Source organism: Xenopus laevis, chromosome 7S, assembly GCF_017654675.1.
Source record: "Xenopus laevis strain J_2021 chromosome 7S, Xenopus_laevis_v10.1, whole genome shotgun sequence".
NCBI classification, from domain to species: Eukaryota; Metazoa; Chordata; class Amphibia; order Anura; family Pipidae; genus Xenopus; species Xenopus laevis.
This window is the reverse complement of record NC_054384.1, coordinates 22,221,785-22,244,354: the sequence shown is the minus strand read 5'-3', so window position 1 is coordinate 22,244,354 and position 22,570 is coordinate 22,221,785. Positions and strand designations below refer to the sequence as shown.

At 39.6% G+C, this 22,570-nt stretch overlaps 1 protein-coding gene across 2 annotated transcripts; it reads right to left on the bottom strand.

Moving 5' to 3' along the window:
* Window positions 1-5,272: 5,272 nt before the first annotated feature.
* zdhhc16.S (zinc finger, DHHC-type containing 16 S homeolog) lies at window positions 5,273-22,343 on the bottom strand. Of its 2 annotated transcripts, XM_018227045.2 has the most exons (11): window positions 22,192-22,343; window positions 19,410-19,641; window positions 18,080-18,274; window positions 16,474-16,562; window positions 16,262-16,290; window positions 13,565-13,698; window positions 12,961-13,008; window positions 10,120-10,205; window positions 9,719-9,842; window positions 8,935-9,005; window positions 5,273-7,457 (listed from the first exon to the last, which is right to left on the bottom strand). In XM_018227045.2, the coding sequence occupies exons 2-11, from the start codon at window positions 19,632-19,634 to the stop codon at window positions 7,343-7,345; spliced, it is 1,116 nt and encodes a 371-aa protein (XP_018082534.1). In that variant the 5' UTR covers window positions 19,635-19,641; window positions 22,192-22,343; the 3' UTR covers window positions 5,273-7,342.
* Window positions 22,344-22,570: the final 227 nt, after the last annotated feature.

Here is a 22,570-nt window from a genome sequence, read left to right as displayed (position 1 = left end):
CAATTAGTTCAGCTTTCAAGAAAGGCTGGGGCGGTGGCTTTTTTATTTTTATTTGGTGTGTTTAATCCAGATGAAGGGATGGCTCACATCCCCCCAAAACATTGATGCAGAGGTGATCACAATAAAGGGGGTAAGCTCCTTGTCTGTATGTTAAATAGAGTGTGTAAAACTCCTTTATTATTTTGTGTCCCTATACAGAACTACATGTAGCACAGAATAGAATTCTGTCTTTGCCCTATGGTGTACAGGTAGCACAGCAGCTAAATCTGTCCGTGTCATTTAGTACATAACTAACACAACAGAATGTATAATCCATGCCCTTCAGACTGCAAACTAAACACCAGATAAAAAGCAATACAACTCTTTTTAGTATTAATGCAATAATAATTGTATAATTTAAAATAATTTAAATTTTTTAGGAAAAAAAACCAGTTTGTAGCTTGTCATATATAAAAAATATTGTTAAATAAACTATTATGCGGGCGCCCCTTGGTGTTGCCTGGAAAGGTCTGTCCACTTCATGTTATAAATAGATAAAGGAAAAGGTCATTTGGCTCTAGATCCAATAGAAATTGCTTTTCCGGTAATGAAAAAGATTTATCCAGTGTTTCATGAATGATTCACATCGACCAGTAAATCTAACATATGGACATTTTAAAATGAATTGCTGCATGTTATAGTTAGTGCTTGACCGAATGCCCCATCCCAATAAAGGATTTTTGGAGACTGACGTCAGACAGGCCTGGACTGGGGTTCAAACTGGGCCCTGGCATTTCAAGTACACAGAGGTCCAAACAGCCCCCACCAGCCCATTGAATTGTGACTGTTACGGCATCTTATAAGTAGCCCTTCTGGCATTAGCCAAGATCTACAGATTGCCAGTCTGGGACTGATGCCAGAGCATCCCCTTACTGAGGTCTGATTCATCATACTGTGGTTGCACAACTCCAGCTCCAAGGGTTTCAAATATTTATTCAGTTGCAGTTGGAGAGCTGCATTTTGTGCACTGGTATCTATTTTAAATAGGGATGCACCAAACCCAGGATTCAGTTCAGGATTCTGCCTTTTTCAGCAGGATTTCGGATTCGGCCGAATCCTTCTGCCCGGCCGAACCAAATCCGAATTTGCATATGCAAATTAGGGGCGGGAGAGAAATTACGTGATTACGTGACAAGGAAGTAAAAATGTGTTCCCCTTCACACCCCTAATTTGCATATGCAAATCAGGATTCCGATTCTGTTCAGTATTCGGCCGAATCTTTTGAGAAGGATTCCGGCGTTGGGCCGAATCCAAAATAGTGGATTTGGTGCACCCTAGTGATGTGCGGGTCAGGATTTCCCCGACCCACACTCGACCCGCCCTCCCTTGGCTCACGCCCGCCTGCATCCGCACTTCCGTGTTGCTTTTATAGACCCGCCCCGCAGATGACATCACAAAAGGGGAGGGGTGAGTGTCTATAAAAGACGAACCCGGAAACTGGAAGCCAGCAATTTGATGGTGGCAAGCGGGGAGAGCAGGAGAAGAGCTCAACCCGCACCCGCAAAGAAACATGCAAGGTCGGCCTGAAACCCGCCCGACCCGCTGGTCCCGTGGGTATCGGGTTGGCCCGCACATTACTAGTGCACCCCTAATTTTAAATGGATGCTATGTTTTTAAACTATTTTGAGTTTGACACTTTTTGTAAAACCCCCTATTTATGGAAATACAGCAACCTGACATTCCTGGGCCAGTTTACTAATCTGTGTGCAAATACCTGACGTCTATTGCTCTGTAGTGTAGTTCAAATTAGAAACAACTGTAGCTCTGACAATTGGGTGCGTTCATGGAAGCAACGTGACTTACCTGGGCCACCCATGAAACAAAAAGGTCCTTCTTCCCCTAAAATGTTCATACATTATGAGGTGCAGGCAGAAAACCGGGAAGGGGTAAGGGGTCAAAGGGTTCTTATGACCCCCTTAGTGTCAGGATCTGCTTCACCACTGCCCATTTTAGGGGGGGGTTCACCTGCAGAATATATCAGGGTGACAATGCATTTAAACCATGTCTTTATCCCTTTAATATTTCCTAAAGTACTATATGCAGATGATCACTAGATGCTAAACAGTTCCATTTAAGCACCATGCAGGTTCCAAGTAAATGATTTGCCCTTTGTGAAGCTCAGCTTGGCTTTGATTCTGTGCCTGGCAGGAAATTTAGTCTTGGATGATCAAGGATATAACAGGAAGAAAAACAAATATTACTTTAGGTTGCGCATTACCCCATGGTTTCTGGTTTCCTCTGAATTAAAAAAAAACACCCATTTCAGTCTCAGCGTACTGGAAAGGACAAGGGTCCGGTGTCTGTGTTTACAGCTGCATCCTTTTGTTTTGTCCTCACTTAGGTCCTTGTTGACACCGTTGTTAAACTATACATTGGGAGCCGTCTTTCCAAAGCTGCCATGGTAAAACAAGGGCTTGATTACCAGATGGTTTTTACTAGATGAGCTTATCTGTTGCTCCATATTACACACATGTATTTGTTGAGGTTATTGGTATGAGTTTAAACATATTATTTCCATGTGAGCCGAATTACACACTTTACGGGGCAGATTTATCAAGGGTCAAATTGAAAATTCAAATTTTTAAATTTGAATTTCGAGTTTATTTTAGTGTAATTCAACTAGAGAATAGTCCAAATCCGATTTGAGTTTAAAAAAAAAATAGAATTTGGAAATTTATCATGTACTATCCCTTTAAGAATTCAAATTAGACTATTCGCCTATTCTAAAGCCCGCCGAATTGTTGTTTTAGCCAACAATCAATTTGGAGTTGTTTGGTGAACTTTTGAAAAAAAAACCTTTTTTTTTTCGAATTTGAGTTTGTCAGTCGATCCTATTCATCGGAATTTAAATTAGCCAGGTTTTTTTTTCCGCATTTTGAGTTTATGGGAGTTTATTGGGGTAAATATGCCCCCAGTACCCTACAGCTGCCCACATTAAGGGGCATATTTATCAAGGGTCAAATTTCGAATTTGAAAAACTTCGAAATTTGACTTCAAAAAGACCAACCGAAATTAAGTCGAAGGTTTTTTTTGGCTGAATAGGTCCGTTTTCAATCAAATTGGTCCGTATTCGGGTGAATTTGAATAGTTTTGAAGTAATAGCGCATTTAATTGAATTCAAATCAAAGTTTTTCCCAAAAAAAACCCTTAGATTTTTCAAAGTCCACCAATTGACTCCAAATATGTTCTAGGAGGTCCCCCATAGGCTAAAACAGCAATTCGGCAGGTTTTAGATGGCGAATGGTCGAAGTCAAATTTTTAAAGGGCTAGAAATGCTGTATTTTGTATACTAAATATAAACATAAACTTACTGCACAACAAGCCTAATCAAACAAATAATTTATGCTTTCAAAGTTGGTTACAGGGGGTCACCATCTTGTAACTTTGTTAAACAACTTTGCAAGACTAAGACTGTGCACATGCTCAGAGTGGTCTGGGCTGCTTAGGGATCGTCATAAACAAAGCTGCTTGAGTTCTGCATGGCTGGGAAGTAAGGCGGGGGCTCCCCCTGCTGTTCATAAGTATGATTGTTTCCCTGCAGAGCAGTTAGGGACCATCTGACAATTCCTATCCACAGCAGTAAATGAAGGGAGAATTTCACTGCATACAGTCAGGTTTCTTATGAAAACTGTACACATTTTTTAATTAAAGTATATTGGAGATAGGTTTCTTTTTCATTAAAGAAAGTAAAAATGGGATTTTTTTTTGCCTTTACATGCCCTTTAAAGAGTACATGATAAATTTCGATATTCGAATTTCCGAATGATTTTCAAATTTGAATCGAATTTGGACTATTCCCGAGTCGAGGTACACAGAAATAGCTCGAAATTCAAATTTTTTAAATTCGAAAATTCACCTCTACCTTTGATAAATCTGCCCCTAACGATATGGTAGACTTCATCATCTTTTCATCTCAGGTTTCATGGCAAGGGGCTGCAATTCAATATCTGGTAATAATGATGGGTCGTGACCTTCAATGATGGGACGTGACCTTCAATGGGAAGAGAACCCTAAAGGTGGCCATAGACTTGGTCTGTCGGCAGCTTTTATCGGCCCATGTATGGGGGCCTTAAAGGAGAATTCAACCCGTAATAAAAAAAAAAAATAGAGAATATATTCTGTTTTCAGTTTCACTGTTTAAACAAATTCCATTAACAATAAGCTTTAGCTGTAGCTTTTTTTTTTTTGTCCTCTCCAAACGTCTTTTCATGGGACCCCTGAATGATCCTGTCCTGAATACCAAGAAAAGTAAGTGTGGTGTATTCTGCTGGTCAGAAGTATACGACTGTCGGATGAAGACGCAACGTAAGACAGTCGTGTCGGATGCACGCAGCTACAAGGTCCGACATTTCTATTACTTACATTATATTTGGAAGTTCAGGAAGCTTAGACCACACTGAAGTTTAACTTTGCACGGAGACAATCTTGCCAGGATGCCGCTAATTCTTACAACTCGATCAACACCATAACAATGTGCCATATTGTTTTGTCATCCCTCGAATACTGACAAACCCCAAGGGCCTAAAATAGCACCAGGACCTGCTCACGTCCCTCGAGATGGATCACAAACGTCCAGCAGCTTTATATTGCACATGAATGATGTTAGCACAAAATGTACATTAGCTAAAGGACTTGGCATGAGGGAGAAGAGTACTAATCTATAAAATACACAAGATGTATATTATATAGTTCTGTGAATAAATAGCTAGGCCCGCCTTGTGGCCTGGTTTTAATTTAGACATGAAAGGTGTTTTACTGTGTGTTTGAGTAGTAAAGCTTCCACTTGTGGGGATTCTCTCCTGCTGTACTATAATAAAAACTATATCTAAAAACATAAGGTGTGTTGCCCTTGAGTCAAGGTAAATGCGGATTCTCTTGCCCATTTTAACTTGATGCTGCTTTTCAAACCGGATTCTTTCCCTGCCTGACTATTTACATAGGAAAGCATTAAAGCAATTATTCCCAGGCCTGGATTTGTGGAAAGATCTCCAAGGCCCGGGCTTAGGGCGGCAGGATTTTAGGGGGGTGGCATGTTGCCCAACTATACCCACATTGGTTCAGAAACACTGGGGATTCGCAGGACTAAACAAAACAAATGTAAAATTTGGGGAAACCTAAAATCTGGGAAAAAACCAAAGGGAGCGTACAAGGGCAGGAAATAGAATAATTCTGGAATCCGTAAGCCATGTGCAGATACTCTCTAACTGGCAAATGAGATTACGTTCTTATTTTATTAGAGTTTCATTATTCTTTATTTAAAAAAACATACAATGGCAAAAAAAGGGGGGGTTCTTGAGGCAATAAATAAAACCACAACTTACCCAGAATCCAACAGAAGAATGAACAATACACAGTGTAACCACTAGTACCAATTTTAGCACAACATTTTAAAAAATCAGCATTACAATGCTCTGTACAAAATTTCAGCTTTAACATTAAACCAAGGCCAGTGATGTAAATCTCTACTATTCTACTCCGTGTCAAGTACAGTCAGTCTACGAGAGGGAAAGAGCCCAGGGAAACCATTTTGGCCTGTGTGGCTAAGAAGCCAGCAATTGATGGCTTTCACCTTGAAGGACCTGTAACATAAATTTTTTTTTTAATAAAAAGTCGTTTCTTTTTAACAAAAAAAACCCACCAAGACAGTTTTAACTTTTAATTCGCAAAGCTTTTATTAAGAAATTACTTACCGATTCTCTGCTTGTGCTCCTCTTCAGAAACGGCGACAGGGTCGGCGATCCATCACGCGGCGCTCGATTTCTCCTCCCTGGCTATCTCCTATGGAAGGCAGGGAGGAGAAATCGAGTGCCGCACAATGGATCGTTGCCCTGTCGCCGTTTCTGAAGAGGAGCGCAACCAGAGAATTGGTAAGTAATTTCTTAATAAAAGATTTGCGAATTAAAAGTTAAAACTGTCTTGGTGGTTTTTTTTTTGTTGTTACTGGTCTTTTAAGGATGAAAACTGCAAAAAAATGCATTGGTTTAAGGCAGTGGTTCCCTATTGGTAAGGAGTGATGGGGGCTCAGCCAGAAGGCCAGTTAAGGTGAGAATTGGGGAGATCTAACAGTACCCAGCTTTAAAGGAGAACTAATCCCCCCGTAATGTAGTGAGGGCAGCGGAGCTCACGGGGCCATCTTCTTCTCTTCAGTAATCTTCGTGTCTTCTTCCTCCCCTTCGGCAACTACCGTCTCTTTAGGAACATACGCAGTTGTCGCAAACAGGAAGATTGCTCCAACTGCGCATGAGTCATTACACCACTCACTTCGCTCAGATTACCGAAGAGAAGAAGATGGCACCCGTGAGCTTCGCTGCGCTCACTCTGCATTTTCAGTCGCTATTTCAAGAGGGGACAGAATTCTGGGGTAAGACTCGCCAGGGGTTTAGTTCTCCTTTAAGGTGAATTAGGATGACAATGTATTTACTGTGGTAGAAATCATAGGAACTATGGAATAACTGATATACCAATGTTTTCCTACATCTTAACCCTTGTTATGGGGGAGGGGGTCCTTGTCCAAAGAGTGTCTCATACTGAAACTTGACAACCATTTGTTTAAGGGCACAAAACACATAACAGACGTAAAGAGGAATTACAATATCTGCCCGCATGTAGCCCTAATAAAAAGCAGCTCTTCAAATGAAAAATAAAACAAAACATTGGATGAAATATTCTAGATAATCTGCTTCATGTAGTGTAAAATGTGCCCTTGCTGCAAGGTGTATATGTTTGGGGGAATAGTTGTTGTCTCTGAAGCAGGCAGGGGGTAACCTGGCATGGCAACCCCATGTTATCTTTAGGGGCATCAGTTGTAGCTTCATACCAACTGGATAGACTGTGCATGTTTTATGGCAATCTATGGTATGTGATGTTTTAGGGAAAAAGAGCTTCTCCCATCTAAACTGGAAGTAAATATGGATCTCCTGAACCAACAACCCCAACGTAATATATCAGTTACCTGCAAGTAGTGCTGCCCGTGTAACAGTTTGAGTTGTTTCATTTGGGTCCAATACTTTAGTACAATTCACCTAGATCAAGTTCATTCAAAGAATTTTGGGAAGGGCACGGACTCTTTCTAACCAAAAAGCAGCCTCATTAGTGAAATTGCTAAAAAAACAGTTACATGGATAATATTTCCCATCTAACTTTCACCTCTCCAAAAAAACACACTAAACATGTTGCATTGGAATGTGAAGGCCGACAACAGATCCACCAAATCAAACGTTCTGTGCTAATCTCTGCAGTGCTAATATTGCACACATCGTTGCTGGGAAAGAAGGACAGGGGTGAACATGGGCGAAGTTCTTTATCATATATCAAGGACACACGGCTGCTGATTGAGTATCCAGGGTGGAGCATTCCAGGTTAAACCTTTCCCAAAAGGCAGGTGTGAAGATGGTAGAGCAACTCTGGTTAACCAGTGCCTGAAATAGGAAAGATTATGGAAATATTCACAAGAACATAAAAGCTGGTGATTTAAAACTTCAGTGTTTGCTCAATATTAAATTCAACTGGATCAGGGTCATTCCTCCTTGTTTTGTGGCTTTCCTGTGGTTCCATTAAAGGAATTGTTCAGTGTAAAAATAAAAACTGGGTAAATAGATACAAAATAAGAAATATTTCTAATACAGTTAGGCAAAAATGTAATGTATAAAGGCTGGAGTGACTGGATGTGTAACATAATAGACAGAAAACTACTTCCTGCTTTTCAGCTCTCTTGGTTTACACTGACTGGTTACCAGGCAGTAACCAATCAGTGACTTGAGGGGGGGCCACATGGGTCATATCTGTTGCTTTTGAATCTGAGCTGAATGCTGAGAATCAATTACAAACTCACTGAACAGAAATGTACCATGTGGTCCCCCTTCAAGTCGCTGACTAACTCAGTGTTATAGAGCTGAAAAGCAGGAAGTAGTGTTGTGGCTACTATATAAGACATTCAGTCGCTCCAGCCTTTATACATTACATTTTTGGCTAACTAACTCTATTAGAATTTTTTTTTATTTTGCACAGCCTATTTATTTACCCAGTTTTTATTTTCACTCTGAACTGTTCCTATAATCTAGATGGAAGCATGCTGGATTACTCCACTAGGTTGTTTATAAGTTTAAACTGGGGATGCAACAAATCCACTATTTGGATTTGGCCGAACCCTGAATCCTTTGCGAAAGATTCGGTCGAATACCAAACCAAATCCGAATGCATATGCAAATTAGGGGTGGGAAGGGGACAACATCTTTTACTTCCTTGTTTTGTGACAAAAAGTAGGGATGCACTGAATCCAGGATTCAGATCGGGATTCAGCCTTTTTCAGCAGGATTTGGCCGAATCCTAGTGTGTGGCTGAACCGAATTATAATTTGCATATGTAAATTAGGTGTGGGAAGGGAAATCACGTGGCTTTTCATCTCTAAACAAGGAAGTAAAACATTCTTTTCCCACTTTTTTCTGCCCTGTCTCTAATTTGCGTATGTAAATTAGGATTTGAATTCGGTTTGGTATTCAGTCGAATCTTTCACAAAGGATTCTGGGATTCGGCGGAATCCCAAATAGTGGATTCGGTGCATCCCTAACAAAAAGTCACAAAATTTCCCTCCCCGCCCCTAATTGCATATGTAAATTAGGATTTGGCCGAATCCTGCAGAAATGTCCAGAGTCCCAGCTTTTCTGCAGGGTTTAGATTTAGAGTATCTGGCTGAACCGAATCTGAACCACGAATATAACATGACTTTAGACTAATGCACAACTGAAACCACTAATAAATTTTGGATGCTGCAAATTTTAGTGGGGGAAAAGGGATTTTGCAAATTCACATATGCCCTGGGCATAAATACTTCTGCATCCAGCGGATTAATATATTATCTCTATTGTGTCCATTTAATTAAAAAGCAAAGTTACTTACAGTTTTCTCTCTACTCCAAAGAAAACTTTCCAGTTTCCACACCGACCATAGCTATAGGGATTATAAAATACCTACAAGGGTAAAGAGAACAGCTAGAGATAAAACAATGTTGAAAAGCACTAAAATACATTTTAGTGGAGAGATTCAACAGGAAAGAGAACTGAGAGCTTTTCAGAAATAAAGAATTTCATTAAAAAGTGCTCCACATTTCTACATTCAACCTGATTCTCCATTAAGCTTTCCCCTATCATACATACTCAGCTTCCACATTAAACGACTGCAGCAGCAGTGAGGCCTTATGTTTCATCCAGCCTATATATCACATTACCCTGAACAAAACAGACTTTACACTGACAAAGTCACCTGTTTATCAGATGTGGGTTCCCATATTGTTTTACATCGCTGCACTAACTAAAAGGATAACTTACGAAATTAAACCTTTGAAATCAAAATAAAAAGTCACTTCTTCGTTAGTATGAATATTAAAAGTGGATAGGTCTGGCTGTTCTACTACAGCAACCAGCACTTTCTGGCAAGGTAATGGCACACTCGGTGTTTTGTCCCCTGTGCAAAATGGTTTCTCATATGGACAAGTAAATACCATTGTACTGGAAAGGAGAACGTGATTTCAATTCCTTTCAGTACATCACATTATGGTGCAATAAAACAGAAGGAAGTATTTTCCTGGTGCCTGTACAAAAGGCAATATTACACAGATGATAACACACAGGAATGAGACCTAAATAATACAGCCAAGCTGAAAGACATATGGCTTATTCCTTACCTTGCCAATCAATTGCTGCCTCTTCCTTTCCTTTTTGTTGATGTGCCTCTCTATACTGGTCTCACCCCGACTGATCAGCATGGCATGCCACAGAGTCAGTGCGCCCAAAGCCAGTGCTACAGAGCTGAAGACAATAAGAAAAATCTGTTATTTTTATTTAATGGATATTACACCATAAATCATGTATATTAATACCATTAAAAGGGAAAGTACACCCTATAAGTCCTTTGATAAGTCCTTAATGGGAGTAAAAATGCGGATGCATTACCACTGGTTTATACAGAGAAGAAGATGACATTATTTCTTATGTATAAGAGACAGAATGCCTTCTGCTTCAATTCATTATCATTTGCACATTTGGAGGTTATTGCAGCATTCTTAGGTAGCGGATGGATACTTACCTGCAGAGTACCCAGAGGTATATGATGCACTTGTGAAACAATCTCTCTCTGAATGTAAAGGTTGGGGGTGGAGTCTCATTGTAGGTCTATTGGAAAAATAAAGATAACCAGAGCAGTTAATGCATTTGTTCAAAGCATTTAAAGTTGGTTTATGCTGGTGAGTAATTGCATTCAGCTAAAATAGCAGCTACTAAAATTTTCCAAAAACAATGTATGAACAGAGCTGGGCTTGCAAAGAGCAATGGAGAGAAGGCTGGAGGAATCCATTTATTTAATTTACACATGTTTATATTACATAGAATTCAGTAGCTTCACAGGAAAAAAAATGATGGCAACTACTGGTGCATATTAGGCACTGCAGGTTGATTGCGGTAAACAAGACTGTGGAGCTGTAGCCCCAAAAATGTACCGCTTTTATGAACCAGGTCTTGGCGCCGCAGAAATGTTAAATGGTTGACTTTGTGTCAGCTACATTTACACATTAAAAGAAAACATACGGGATTTGTGCAGTTTAGTTACCATCAAGTACAAGCTACTGTTAATTGTGAGATGCAAATCAGTCAAAACAATTAAGAATTTGTTATTTAATGGAGAAAATATTAGATTATAATAATAATATATTATTATTAATAATATTGTACTGGCTATTGTAGGGCTACAGAAAAAATATAGGAAAGCCGGGGACCCAACTTCAGAAACAAAAAAGGAAATATTTAACCTGCGGCGTTCAAATGTCAAGGGGCTGCTGGCACTTACTGTTCAACAGTAGCTAAACAGCCACAGGTTAATATATTGAAAGAAAAAAAAAACTCTCCCATTTTTTCCATTAATTCCCCCAGGTAGACCTCCTGCCCCGCTCAAGTAAGGAGGAAGTGATCAACAGACCTAGTTTTCTTTGCTGCAGTCCATAAAGTCTGAGCAACGTAGAGATGCCCAACGCATGGCTTCCAGGATATTTAACTACATATAAAGGCTGTCAAGGAGTTTTTGGAGATATAGCTGGACGTCTGGTTGTCTTTCTATGTATTGCGGTTCAATATGTGATCCTCCCATTCCCAGCAACCTGAAAGCTTTCTGTAGTCATTGGGATGGCAGAACAAGCAGTTCAACATCTGGAGAGATGCAGGTCATAGGCTAGGGCCAGACGGGCCTGAAATCGGCCTGCTGAAATCTGCAGGCCCTGACCATTAGCTGAATCCTCCTGTGTGTTTGCGTCCAGAAGCCATGTGTTGGCTCCAGAATGAGCACACTTGGCGGATTTTGGTGAAGAAACAGGAGACTTTGCATAATTGAGTTGAAATCCGCTGGAGCCGACACAAGGCTTCCAGACCTAAACAGAGAAACGGATTAATCTAGCGGTTGGTTGCTGAAATCGGCCTGTGGATTTTAGCAGGCTGATTTTGGCCCAGTCTGGACCTAGAATTAATGATACAGGATTAACACTGGGTCCTCTCATAACTGCAGACTCACAGATTCCGTTGATACTGCAGTGGCTCATTTTTGGAACCCGTATACCTGTATATAAGCCTGCAGGTTAAAACAAATGTTTTTAAATAGTACATTAGCAGAATTGCTAATATAAAAGCAAAACTTTCAGTTATCCTGAAGCTCCTTAAAAGCAATGTTTGTTTTGTCCTGCAACAAAGGTGATCTTTTACTGTACAGACAAAAATATCCATGCTTGCCATTTACCCCCATACAATAAACCCTTTTCACAAAGAAAAACTAGAGGCGATGGAATATTATATGTACAACAACGCATAAACAAAAGCCACACATTTATAGACAAACTGCAATGAGTCACTCAGTACACACTGTGCTATAATAAAAGCCATGACATGGAATTATGGAAAACACAACTGCATTTACATTGGACAATTGGACATGGAGACTATCCGAGGTACACACACAAGATATAAAAGTACACACAGGGAAGACAAATCACACAATAAATATACATAGAGCTCATTACAGGACAAAGAGCTTAAGTGCTATGTGGTAAGAGACGCAGTGGGGAGGAGGTCCCTACCCTGTAGAGCTAACAGTCTAAGTGGGTGGGTGGCTAACATACATGCACTTGGAGGAGAAAATGTGCACAAGGTTAAGGCATTGTCCAGGATCAGACACATTTTTTAGAGCTCCAAAGGGTAGACTTAGTTTTTTCTTGAAGAGATTGAGAGAGGATTCCTTACGGAGGAATTCAGGGATGAAATTTCAGAGATAAGGAGCAGCAAGATAGAAGTGTTTGAGAGGAGAGTTGGCAGTGGATGTGGATGGTGTGAAGAGTAGGTGGCTCTGAATGGAGCGGAGAAGACTACCAGGAATGTACAGTGAGAAAAGAGAAGAAATGTAGTGAGGAGCAGAGGAGTGAAGGGCTCTGAATGTTAGTAGAAGGATTTTATATTCTATCCTTTGCTTAACAGGCAGCCATGCTAAGGATTTTAGTTGGGGTTGAGCAGGTTCCCTTTTAGGAGAGAGCAGAAGGATCTTGGTAGCAGAGTTTAAGATTGGAGGGTAGAGAGAGGAATCCAAATTGACGCCAAGTGGAGAAAAATCTAACACCAAACAGCACTGCAGATGGGACTCCGAGAACTATATGCCATACACACATGCCATATCTATCTATCTATCTATCTATAATGGATTTGGTACAGTCAGCATCATTTTAATATAAAACGTCCTGCCAGAGGTATCTTCCCTGCACTTGAACCAGCCATACAACACTTCACATCAGCAAACAGAAGAGTCTCCAAGTAAGATTTATGCTTTGACATATATATGGAAGCTGTGCGGGTAATAATGAAAACACGCCACATTAAAACAAAAACCTACATATCCCACCTCATTTGCTGCAAACTGAAGCCTCTCCTTCTCCTGGAGCTTCATTTTCTAGTAAAAGGGAAGACATTACCGTAATTACCTTACAAACCTGCGAATGCAAATGCTGCTACACAGGGGAACAGCAACACTCAAATACCCAATGTTGTAATCTCTACATTCTGTTATTTGCACAGGACCGATTTCAAGGGCCTGTACAGTAAGGGCTGTTCCTATTATATCTGCCAGTTCTGTGGGGAAATGCGTATGTAAGCACTGAAGAATGATAAACAATAAATAATAATTACAAAGCTCTAACATGTATAGTGCATATAACAAGTACATTATAGAAAATATTAGCCCCAACCTAACAATATATTATACAAAACCTTAATTCATCTAACGGCGGCCATACATGAACAGATTGTTATTGCTTGAGCCAGACTGACAGTTTTTAAAGCTGCCCAGACAACATGATGGCTGATATACATGGTGTGAGGGTCTCACACTCATCACACGCACTTCCTGAAAGTCTTCCATCTATTGACAGTACCTGTATATGTACAAATATAAACATTGTCATGGTGAATTCAGCAAGTCATTAGACCCATGGAAGGACAATTCTCACCTCTATAGCGCTGTAAGCTTCACGGAACATGACTCGACTACTGATACTGCAGTAAATGCATCCCATGGTCATAAATAGGCAAAATGAGAAGAAATAGCGATGGTTGTAATGCCCCACACAGTTGTTCAACCAGGCTTTTATATTCAATTAAGGAAATGGCAGCAAAATATTAATTTCAATTCTTTGTCTGATTAATGAAATGAACAGTGTAGATTTAGAGACATAAAATGCAGTGCTTTTGAGTTGCAGTATTACAACCTAAACCTGGATTCTCACTCAGACCCTGTAAAAGGGCAAATTCATTTAAAGCCAGCACCGGATTTATAGTTTTTGAATTATTTGCCACCTCCTTCTGACTGTTTCCAGCTTTCCAATTGGGGTCACTGACCCCATCCAAAAACAAATGCTCTGTATGGCTGGACATGTAGGGGCAAATTTTATTAACCCTCGATATTCGACTGCTGAATTGAAATCCTTCGACTTCGAATATCGAAGGATTTATCGTTATTCCTACGATCCAACGACCGAAGGAATAATCGTTCGATCGAAGGATTACATCCTTCGAATTGAACGATTCGAAGGATTTTAATCCATCGATCGAAGGATTTTCCTTCGATCAGAAAATTGTTAGGAAGCCTATGGGGACCTTCCCCATAGGCTAACATTGGCCTCGGTAGGTTTTAGGTGGCGAACTAGGGGGTCGAAGTTTTTTTTAAAGAGATAGTACTTCGACTATCGAATGGTCGAATAGTCGAACGATTTTTAGTTCGAATCGTTCGAATCTAAGTCGAAGTAGCCAAAAAAACCATTTCAAATTCAAAGTTTTTTCCCTCTATTCCTTCACTTGAGCTAAGTAAATGGGCCCGTAATGTTATTGCTACTTTTTATCAGTTATATTTCTATTCAGACCTTCTACTGTTCATATTCCAGTTTCTTTTTCATATCAATATATGGTTGTTTGGGTAATTTGGACCGTAGCAACCAGTTTGCCGAAATTACAAACAATACAGCTGCTGAATAAAAAGCTAAATAACTCAAAAAACAAAAATAATAAAAAATGAAAACCAATTGCAAATTGTCTCAGAATATAACGCTCTATATCGTACTAAACACCTTTAAGGGTAATGTCACACTGTGAGATTCGGGGAGATTTAGTCGCCCGGCGACTAATCGGCTCTTCTTTGGGGCGGCTAATCTCCAGAACTACTTTCCCCTGTCTTCCGCCTGCTAGAATGAAAAAACGCCTGTGGCATGGCACTCACGACGCTTCGTTTTCCGAAGTCGCGAGTTCCATGTCGTCTGCGTTTTTTCATTCTAGCAGGCAGAAGACAGACGGAAGCAGTTCGAGAAGATTGGTCGCCCCAAGAAGAGGCAATTAGTTGCCGGGCGACTAAATCTCCCCGAATCTCCAGGTGTGATCTTACCCTAAGACACATGCTGTTCCCCACCCCACCCAAAACTCCAGTTTGATATTCTGACAGAAGAAAATACTTTGCTTAATTAGATTTAACAGGATATTTTGTGTTTCATATTCCTTTGCCCTTGCACATACAAAAGGCATTTATTTCCGGAATTATAGTCACATTTCAGAGTAACTTGTCAATTAAAGTCATTACTTTGAAACCAGGTTATCATCTCCAGTGCAATTATATTCACTTTATAGTGCCATTACTGTTAAACATTCACAGAACATATATAATCTTAACATGACAGGGTGTTCTTGTGTCACATTGTGTTTTTGATAAAGCTATTCTGTTATATAATGTTGGCTGCCATTTATTTAAATTCCATTAAGCAAACCTATTCTTTTATATGCATCTGTTCACCTTTTGTTCTTATATGGCACCAATATCAAAAAAAACCCCCGAAATTAAGTCGAAGTTTTTTTTTTGGTTGAATAGGTCAGTGTTCGATCGCATAGGTCCGTATTCGAATCGAAGGAATAGTGCATTCGATCTAGTTCGATTCAAAGTTTTTCCCAAAAAAAACCTTAGATTTTTCGAAGTCCACCAATTGACTCCAAATTCTAGGAGGTCCCCCATAGGCTAAAACAGCAATTTGGAAGGTTTTAGATGGCGAATGGTCGATGTCGAGTTTTTGAATGTTTTTAAAATTCAAATCGAATTTGGACTGTTCCCTAGTCGAAGTACACAAAAAAATAGCTCGAAATTCGATTTTTTTTTCTCATTCAAAAATTCACCTCGACCTTTGTTAAATCCGCCCCTTAAAGTGGCTATACACAGGGAGAACCAAACGAGTGGATCTCTCCCCATGTGCCCAAATTGAGGTGGGTGATATCGGGATGATCCGATAATGGGCCCAACAATTGGATCCAAATGGAGGCAATACGGGCGGTCGGATCGTGGGACCGCATCAATGATGTCGGATGGCCCCACACATGGGCCAATAAGCTGCCGACTCGGTCTGTCGGCAGTTTTTATAGCCCCGTGTATGGGAGCCTTTAGGGTCCATCTGCATTTTCCAGACTTTAATACTCTGTGCTGTCTGTAGGGTACATACTGCCTAGTATTCAGTTTATACACCTCACAATAAACCTGAAGTATTTGGCTTCTGCCATTTGCCCCGGGATATAAAACATAGTGAGCAAGCGCACCTTTAACCTCACCACCTAAAAGTTCAGAAGCAATAATGTTGCATTGCACCAAATTGAGGAACATATATATTCAAAAAGGATACGGCAATGATGATCCATTTTCAGTACACACCTTGAAGAGAAGATACATGTTTCTAGTTAGTTTATTTCTATTACAGAAAATGCTAAAGAGGCTTGCTCATTCTTTTGTGGGCAGAGAAGCCTACAGTTCAGTACTTGGGTCACAATATAATAATATTCCATCCTGGAATATAAATCCTAAAAACAAAAGGATATAAGTCAAACTACAACTCACCTGCTACAGATGCTACAGTGATGGGTACGGGCAGGTTTATGTGCTATACATTTCCTACAGATAGACACGGATGGTATGTCTGTCTCCATCTGCAATTGAAAAAAGAAAACAAAAATTGCCAAGTGGAATTATAAATAGGAACTTTTGTGTGTTGGTGTGTACCCAAATAGTACTGGGATAGTTTTAAAGTCTGGAAAGATTATTTGTTACTGGAAGTTGTGTGTGTGTGAGGTTTAATATGGTAGAGAGTGACAATAGCAAGCAAGGAAGTGCTGCGTTGCTATGTGTATTCTTCCAAAGGGTTAGTAAATCTGGCTACCTTATTCAAGTACAGGTATAGGAACAGTTATCCAGAATGCTTGGGCCTGGGGTTTTCCAGATAAAGGATCTTTCCGTAATTTGGATCTTCATACCTTAAAGGGGTTGTTTAACTTTTAGTATGACGTAAAGATTCTGAGACAATTTGCAATTGGTTTTCATTTTTTCTTATTTGTGTTTTTTGAGTTACTTAGCTTTTTATTCAGCAGCTCTCCAGTCTGCAATTTCAGCTATCTGGTTGCTAGGGTCCAAATTACCCTAGCAGCCACACTTTGATTTGAATAAGAGACTGGAATATGAATAGGAGAGGCCTGAATAGAAAGATGAAAAATAAAAAGTAACAATACATATGTAGCCTTATAGAGCATTTGTTTATAGATGGGGTCAGTGACCCCCATTTGAAAGCTGGACGGGGTCAGAAAAAAAAGGAAAATAATTAAAAAACTATAGAATAAATAATGAAGACCAGTTAAAAAGTTGCTTAGTATTGGGCATTCTATAAAATACTAAAACCTAACTTAAAGGTGAACCACCCCTTTAAAGGAGAAGGAAAGCTACGGAGCCATTTTATTGCCAATAGATTAGCTGCAATAGTGCAAGCTAGAATGCTAGAATGTTAAATGTTTTACCATACCTGAGTAAAAAGCTCTAGAAGCTGTTTGTTTAGGATAGCAGCTACAGTATTAGCTTGGTGTGACATCACTTCCTGCCTGAGTCTCTCCCTGTTCACTTATAGCTCTGGGCTCAGATTACAGCAGAGAAGGGGGGGGAGGAGCAAACTGAGCATGCTCACGCCCGGGGCAAGAATGTTTAATCTGAAAACAGGAAGTCTGATACAGAAGCCCATCTGTACACAATAGAAGGAAAGAAATGCAGTGTTTCTTTTGACAGAGGACTCAGAGCAGCATTACTTTGAGGGTTTACTGGTGTATTTAGGTGGACCTTTCTGATAAGGCTTACTTAGTTTTAACCTTTCCTTCTCCTTTAAGTCTACTAGAACATAATGTATACATTAAATTAACCCAATAGGCTGGTTTTGTTTTATTATTACAGAAAAAATCTGGATTATCTGATGATAATGGAGTCTATGGGAGCCTTTCCGTAATTCGGAAAGTTCTGGATAACGGGTTTCCGGATAACGGATCCCATACCTGTACTCTTTATATTTTATGCAGCCATATCTGTATATGTATTCATCTGATGACAGAAAATTTTTTTATTTATGACTATGCAGAACTGATAGGAAAACTGTTAAAAGAGTCTGCTTCAATAACATTTGTACACGTACTTGTGAAGGATGTCCAGGGGGTGTAGTAGTTGCCTTGTAATAATGAAAGACAATCATGATGAGATTCCAGTGCCCATAGGAGACATGCCAGTAGATCCAAGCGGTAGAGTACGTCTGAATAATAAGGGGCAGGACGCAGATGTACACAATCAACACTATAGAGCTTGTCAGAACAATAACCAGAGCCACAAACACCTATGAAAAGAAGCAAAGATATAAAAATGTGGCAGAAAGCTACAAAGAGGCACATTTATTGAAGGTCGAATTTTGAATTCATGTGAGTTTTTTGAAACTCTATTAAATTCGAATATACTTGAAAATTGACTGGTGGGTTATTTATAAACAAAAATTCTAATATCTCAAACTCGGGCGGATTTTTCCAACTCGAAAGAGACTGCGAGAAAAAACTTGAATCGAGTCTGGTAGAATTCGATTGGCGTTTTTTCTCAGAAAAATAACTCGAATGTCAGGAAGGCTGCAAACATCTCCAAATTAGCCACTGGGCCTCTCCCATTGACATACAGTTATTCGGAAGGTTTTAGGTGGCGAATAGTCTAATTTGAATTCTTAAAGGGCCAGAGTATGATAAATCTCGAAAATCTAAATTTAAAAAAAAAAACAAAAAAACCTCTAATCAAGTTTGGATAATTCCCTAGTCGTGTGGTTAAATTGCCCTCAGAGTGAATATAGTCACTCAAGCCAACTTAAGGCCTGGTACATTTTCAGTATCAAATCTACAAATCAGACCAGGACATGCTAGAAGTTGTAGTAATGCAACAGCTGAGCCACACAAAATATTATGTGCCCCATTCATTTTGTGATAAAGTGCAATTTGTCAACACCTACGGTGGGGCAAATGCGCCTGGGGGGATTTGGACCCTGGCAAATGAGTTAAGGGCCAATGCATTGGGGGCAAATGCGTAAAGGACAAACGCGTCGAGGGCAAATGCGTCGAGGGCAAATGCGTCGAGGGCAAATGCGTCGAGGGCAAATGCGTCGAGGGAAATGCATTGGGGGCAAATGCATAGATGGCAAATGCGTAGAGGGCAAATGCGTAGAGGCCAAAGCTTCGAGGGCAAACGCGCCGAGGGAAAATGCATTGGGGGCAAATGCGTCGAGGGCAAATGTGTCTGCATGCTTGAAGCTGGAGTATAGCTAATAAGGCTACTAGCCAGGTGTTTCATGACATGACTTTGTGTCAAGCTATATTATAGGATGGGGTTTTAAAAATTCTGGTAAGCATTCTTTACATCTATGTGGAGTAATACCTCATTGTCATATGCAAAACTAAATATGGACAATAAATACAGATTATTTATAAAATACTCACAATGCCAAACCACCTAGTCACATGGTCCACAAGCCAGTAAACGGGCTCAAAGAGTGATTCAATGACAACATCACTGTTGGTGAACGAATTGTAGGCAAGAGAAACAACGCAGAACCTTGCATATCTTATATAATCAATCAGTTTGGTCGCAAACCTAAATCTCCTCCGGTGACCCAAATGTAGGCACCTACGGAACAGGCGCTGACTGCTTCTCATTCCCACCATACATTACCTGAATACGAAAAAAAAATGTTTAATCATCATTTAGCTCATGGCTATAACAAATAATCAGCCCGTTACATGTAGAATTCAAGACAGCTCTGGTTCAGAAGAATATAATAGCTGGAATGTGGACGTAGAAACTACCCAAGGAATTTGTTGTACCATGGAGCATTCACAGCTCATCCAAACTTCAATTTAATGCAGGCTTACTGCAATACAATCCAACCTAGCCAACAAATGCAACATTAAGATCTAAGGGACCCAGGCAAAAAGATTTAATAAATAAAATTAAAGAATTAAAAATAAATTTCAGCATGGTTAGAAACTGATCCATGTAGCCATAATGAGAAAAAATGCAAGTTTTATACAAAGTAAACAGACTGACACAATTGTAGGACACAATTAAAGGAACAGGAACATCAAAAAGAAGAATTAAAGTAATTATATATATAAAGCAGTGTAACCCTGCACTGGTACAACTGGTGTGTTTTCTTCAGAAACACTACTATTGTTTATATAAATAAGCTGCTGTGTAGCAATGGGGGCAGCTATTCAAAGGAGAAAAGGCTCAGGTTACACATCAGATAAGCTCTGATTAATATAATGGTGTTATATGTTATCCACTATTTAAATAAATTCTGTCATGATTTTTATGATGTAGTTTTTCTTTCTAAATTACACTGTTTACACTGCAAATACAATATAACATTTTATTGTAATGTTGGTGTGTAGGCAGCCATCTCAGGTCATTTTGCCTGGCCATGTGCTTTCAAGAGCCTGCACTTTAGGAAGGAACTGCTTTCTGGCAGGCTGTTGTTTCTTCTACTCAATGTAACTGAATGTGTTGCAGTGGGACCTGGATTTTACTATTGAGTGTTGTTCTTAGATCTACCAGGCAGCTGTTATCTTGTGTTAGGGAGCTGTTATCTGGTTACCTTCCCATTGTTCTGTTGTTATGCTCTTGGGGGAGGGGGAAGGTATGGGGGTGATATCACTCCTACTTGCAGTACAGAGTAAAGAGTGATTGAAGTTTATCAGAGCACAAGTCACTGGGGGCAGCTGGGAAACTGACAATATGTCTAGCCCCATGTCAGATTTCAAAATTAATTATAAAAAAATCAGTTTGCTTTTTTGAGAAATGGATTTCAGTGCAGAATTCTGCTGGAGCAGCACTATTAACTGATGTGTTTTAACTATATGTGCCATATAGCCTTTTTTCGATTTCAGCCAAGCAACTTGTTTATATGAACTATAGTAGTGTTTCTGAAGCAAACAGGTCAGTTATACCAGTTTTTCATTAGTTTAGAACACTTTCATTTTTGGTGTTACTGTTCCTATAGGCAAGAGCATCCACATGCTCTCTAGGGAGGGTGCTTAGGAGATTGGTGCATAGTAATAGGAGCATAGGAATAAGGAGCATAGAAATAAGGTGCATAGTAGATAACAGTAGACAGGCATATTGGAATAAGGTGCATAGGGATCAGGGGAATGGGGAGCACAGTAGATAACGGTAGGTAGGTGCATAGAAATAAAGTGAATAGAAATAAAGTGAATAGAAATAAAGTGAATAGAAATAAAGTGCAAGAAATAAGGTGCATAGAAATAAAGTGAATAGAAATAAAGTGCAAAGAAATAAAGTGCAAAGAAATAAGGTGCATAGAAATAAAGTGCATAGAAATAAGGTGCATAGAAATAAGGTGCATAGAAAGAAGGTGCATAGAAAGAAGGTGCATAGAAAGAAGGTGCATAGAAATAAAGTGCAAAGAAATAAGGTGCATAGAAATAAAGTGCAAAGAAATAAGGTGCATAGAAATAAAGTGCATAGAAAGAAGGTGCATAGAAAGAAGGTGCATAGAAATAAAGTGCATAGAAATAAAGTGCATAGAAATAAGGTGCATAGAAATAAGGTGCATAGAAAGAAGGTGCATAGAAAGAAGGTGCATAGAAATAAAGTGCAAAGAAATAAGGTGCATAGAAATAAAGTGCAAAGAAATAAGGTGCATAGAAATAAAGTGCATAGAAAGAAGGTGCATAGAAAGAAGGTGCATAGAAATAAAGTGCATAGAAATAAAGTGCATAGAAATAAGGTGCATAGAAATAAGGTGCATAGAAATAAAGTACATAGAAATAAAGTGCATAGAAATAAAGTGCATAGAAATAAGGTGCATAGAAATAAGGTGCATAGAAATAAGGAGCATAGAAATAAAGTGCAAAGAAATAAGGTGCATAGAAATAAGGTGCATAGAAATAAAGTGCATAGAAATAAAGTGCATAGAAATAAAGTGCAAAGAAATAAGGTGCATAGAAATAAAGTGCAAAGAAATAAAGTGCATAGAAATAAAGTGCATAGGGAGCAGGGGCGTATGGAGTAGAGACAAAGGGAGAAGGGGAATAGGGGGAAGGAACACAGGAGACAGGAGCATAGGGAATAAGGTTAAACCTCTTTATGGGTGAATAACATAGCTGGTACCCATTAGCTTCCCCATCACTCTCGCACCGTGGCTTGCTGCACACAAAACGTGTTTACTATACACTAAAACTCCAAAAATGACAATATTACCGGCCAACAGTGGACAGTCCGGGATCGCTGCTTAAACGTCCCGCAAAACCTTTAATGTCCGGCTCCTCGCCGACTTCCTGACAGAAAATCCCTACGTCACAAGCATTATCTCACGAGACGCTGGCGTCACGTCTACACGTATACATGTGACGCGACACGTAGCCCGCTTGGGGGATGGGGTGCGTGCGGCCGGAAGTCGGTAGTTTAGTGAAGCGCTCTCATAATGGGACTGTTGTAAATAATCCCTACAAAATGCATCTATCGCCATTGTTTTTATCTTGCAGTATAGGGGTTTTTTTTTGGTAGCATTAATTTGTGGTTTTGGCAGCAAGTACAGAGCAAAGCATATGCTATTCCAGAGCTAAAATGGCAACAGCAA

What these genes read in the sequence shown, in the direction of transcription:
- zdhhc16.S (XM_018227045.2), bottom strand. Translation starts at nt 19,634, where the DNA reads ATGGTGGGAATGAGAAGCAGTCAGCGCCTGTTCCGTAGGTGCCTACAT. An exon ending in TTCAGTTTGCAGCAAATGAG is followed by an intron (nt 10,206 to 12,960) that starts GTGGGATATGTA and finishes TTTTTCCAATAG; the next exon opens with ACCTACAATGAGACTCCACC. An exon ending in TACCTCTGGGTACTCTGCAG is followed by an intron (nt 9,843 to 10,119) that starts GTAAGTATCCAT and finishes TATTGTCTTCAG; the next exon opens with CTCTGTAGCACTGGCTTTGG.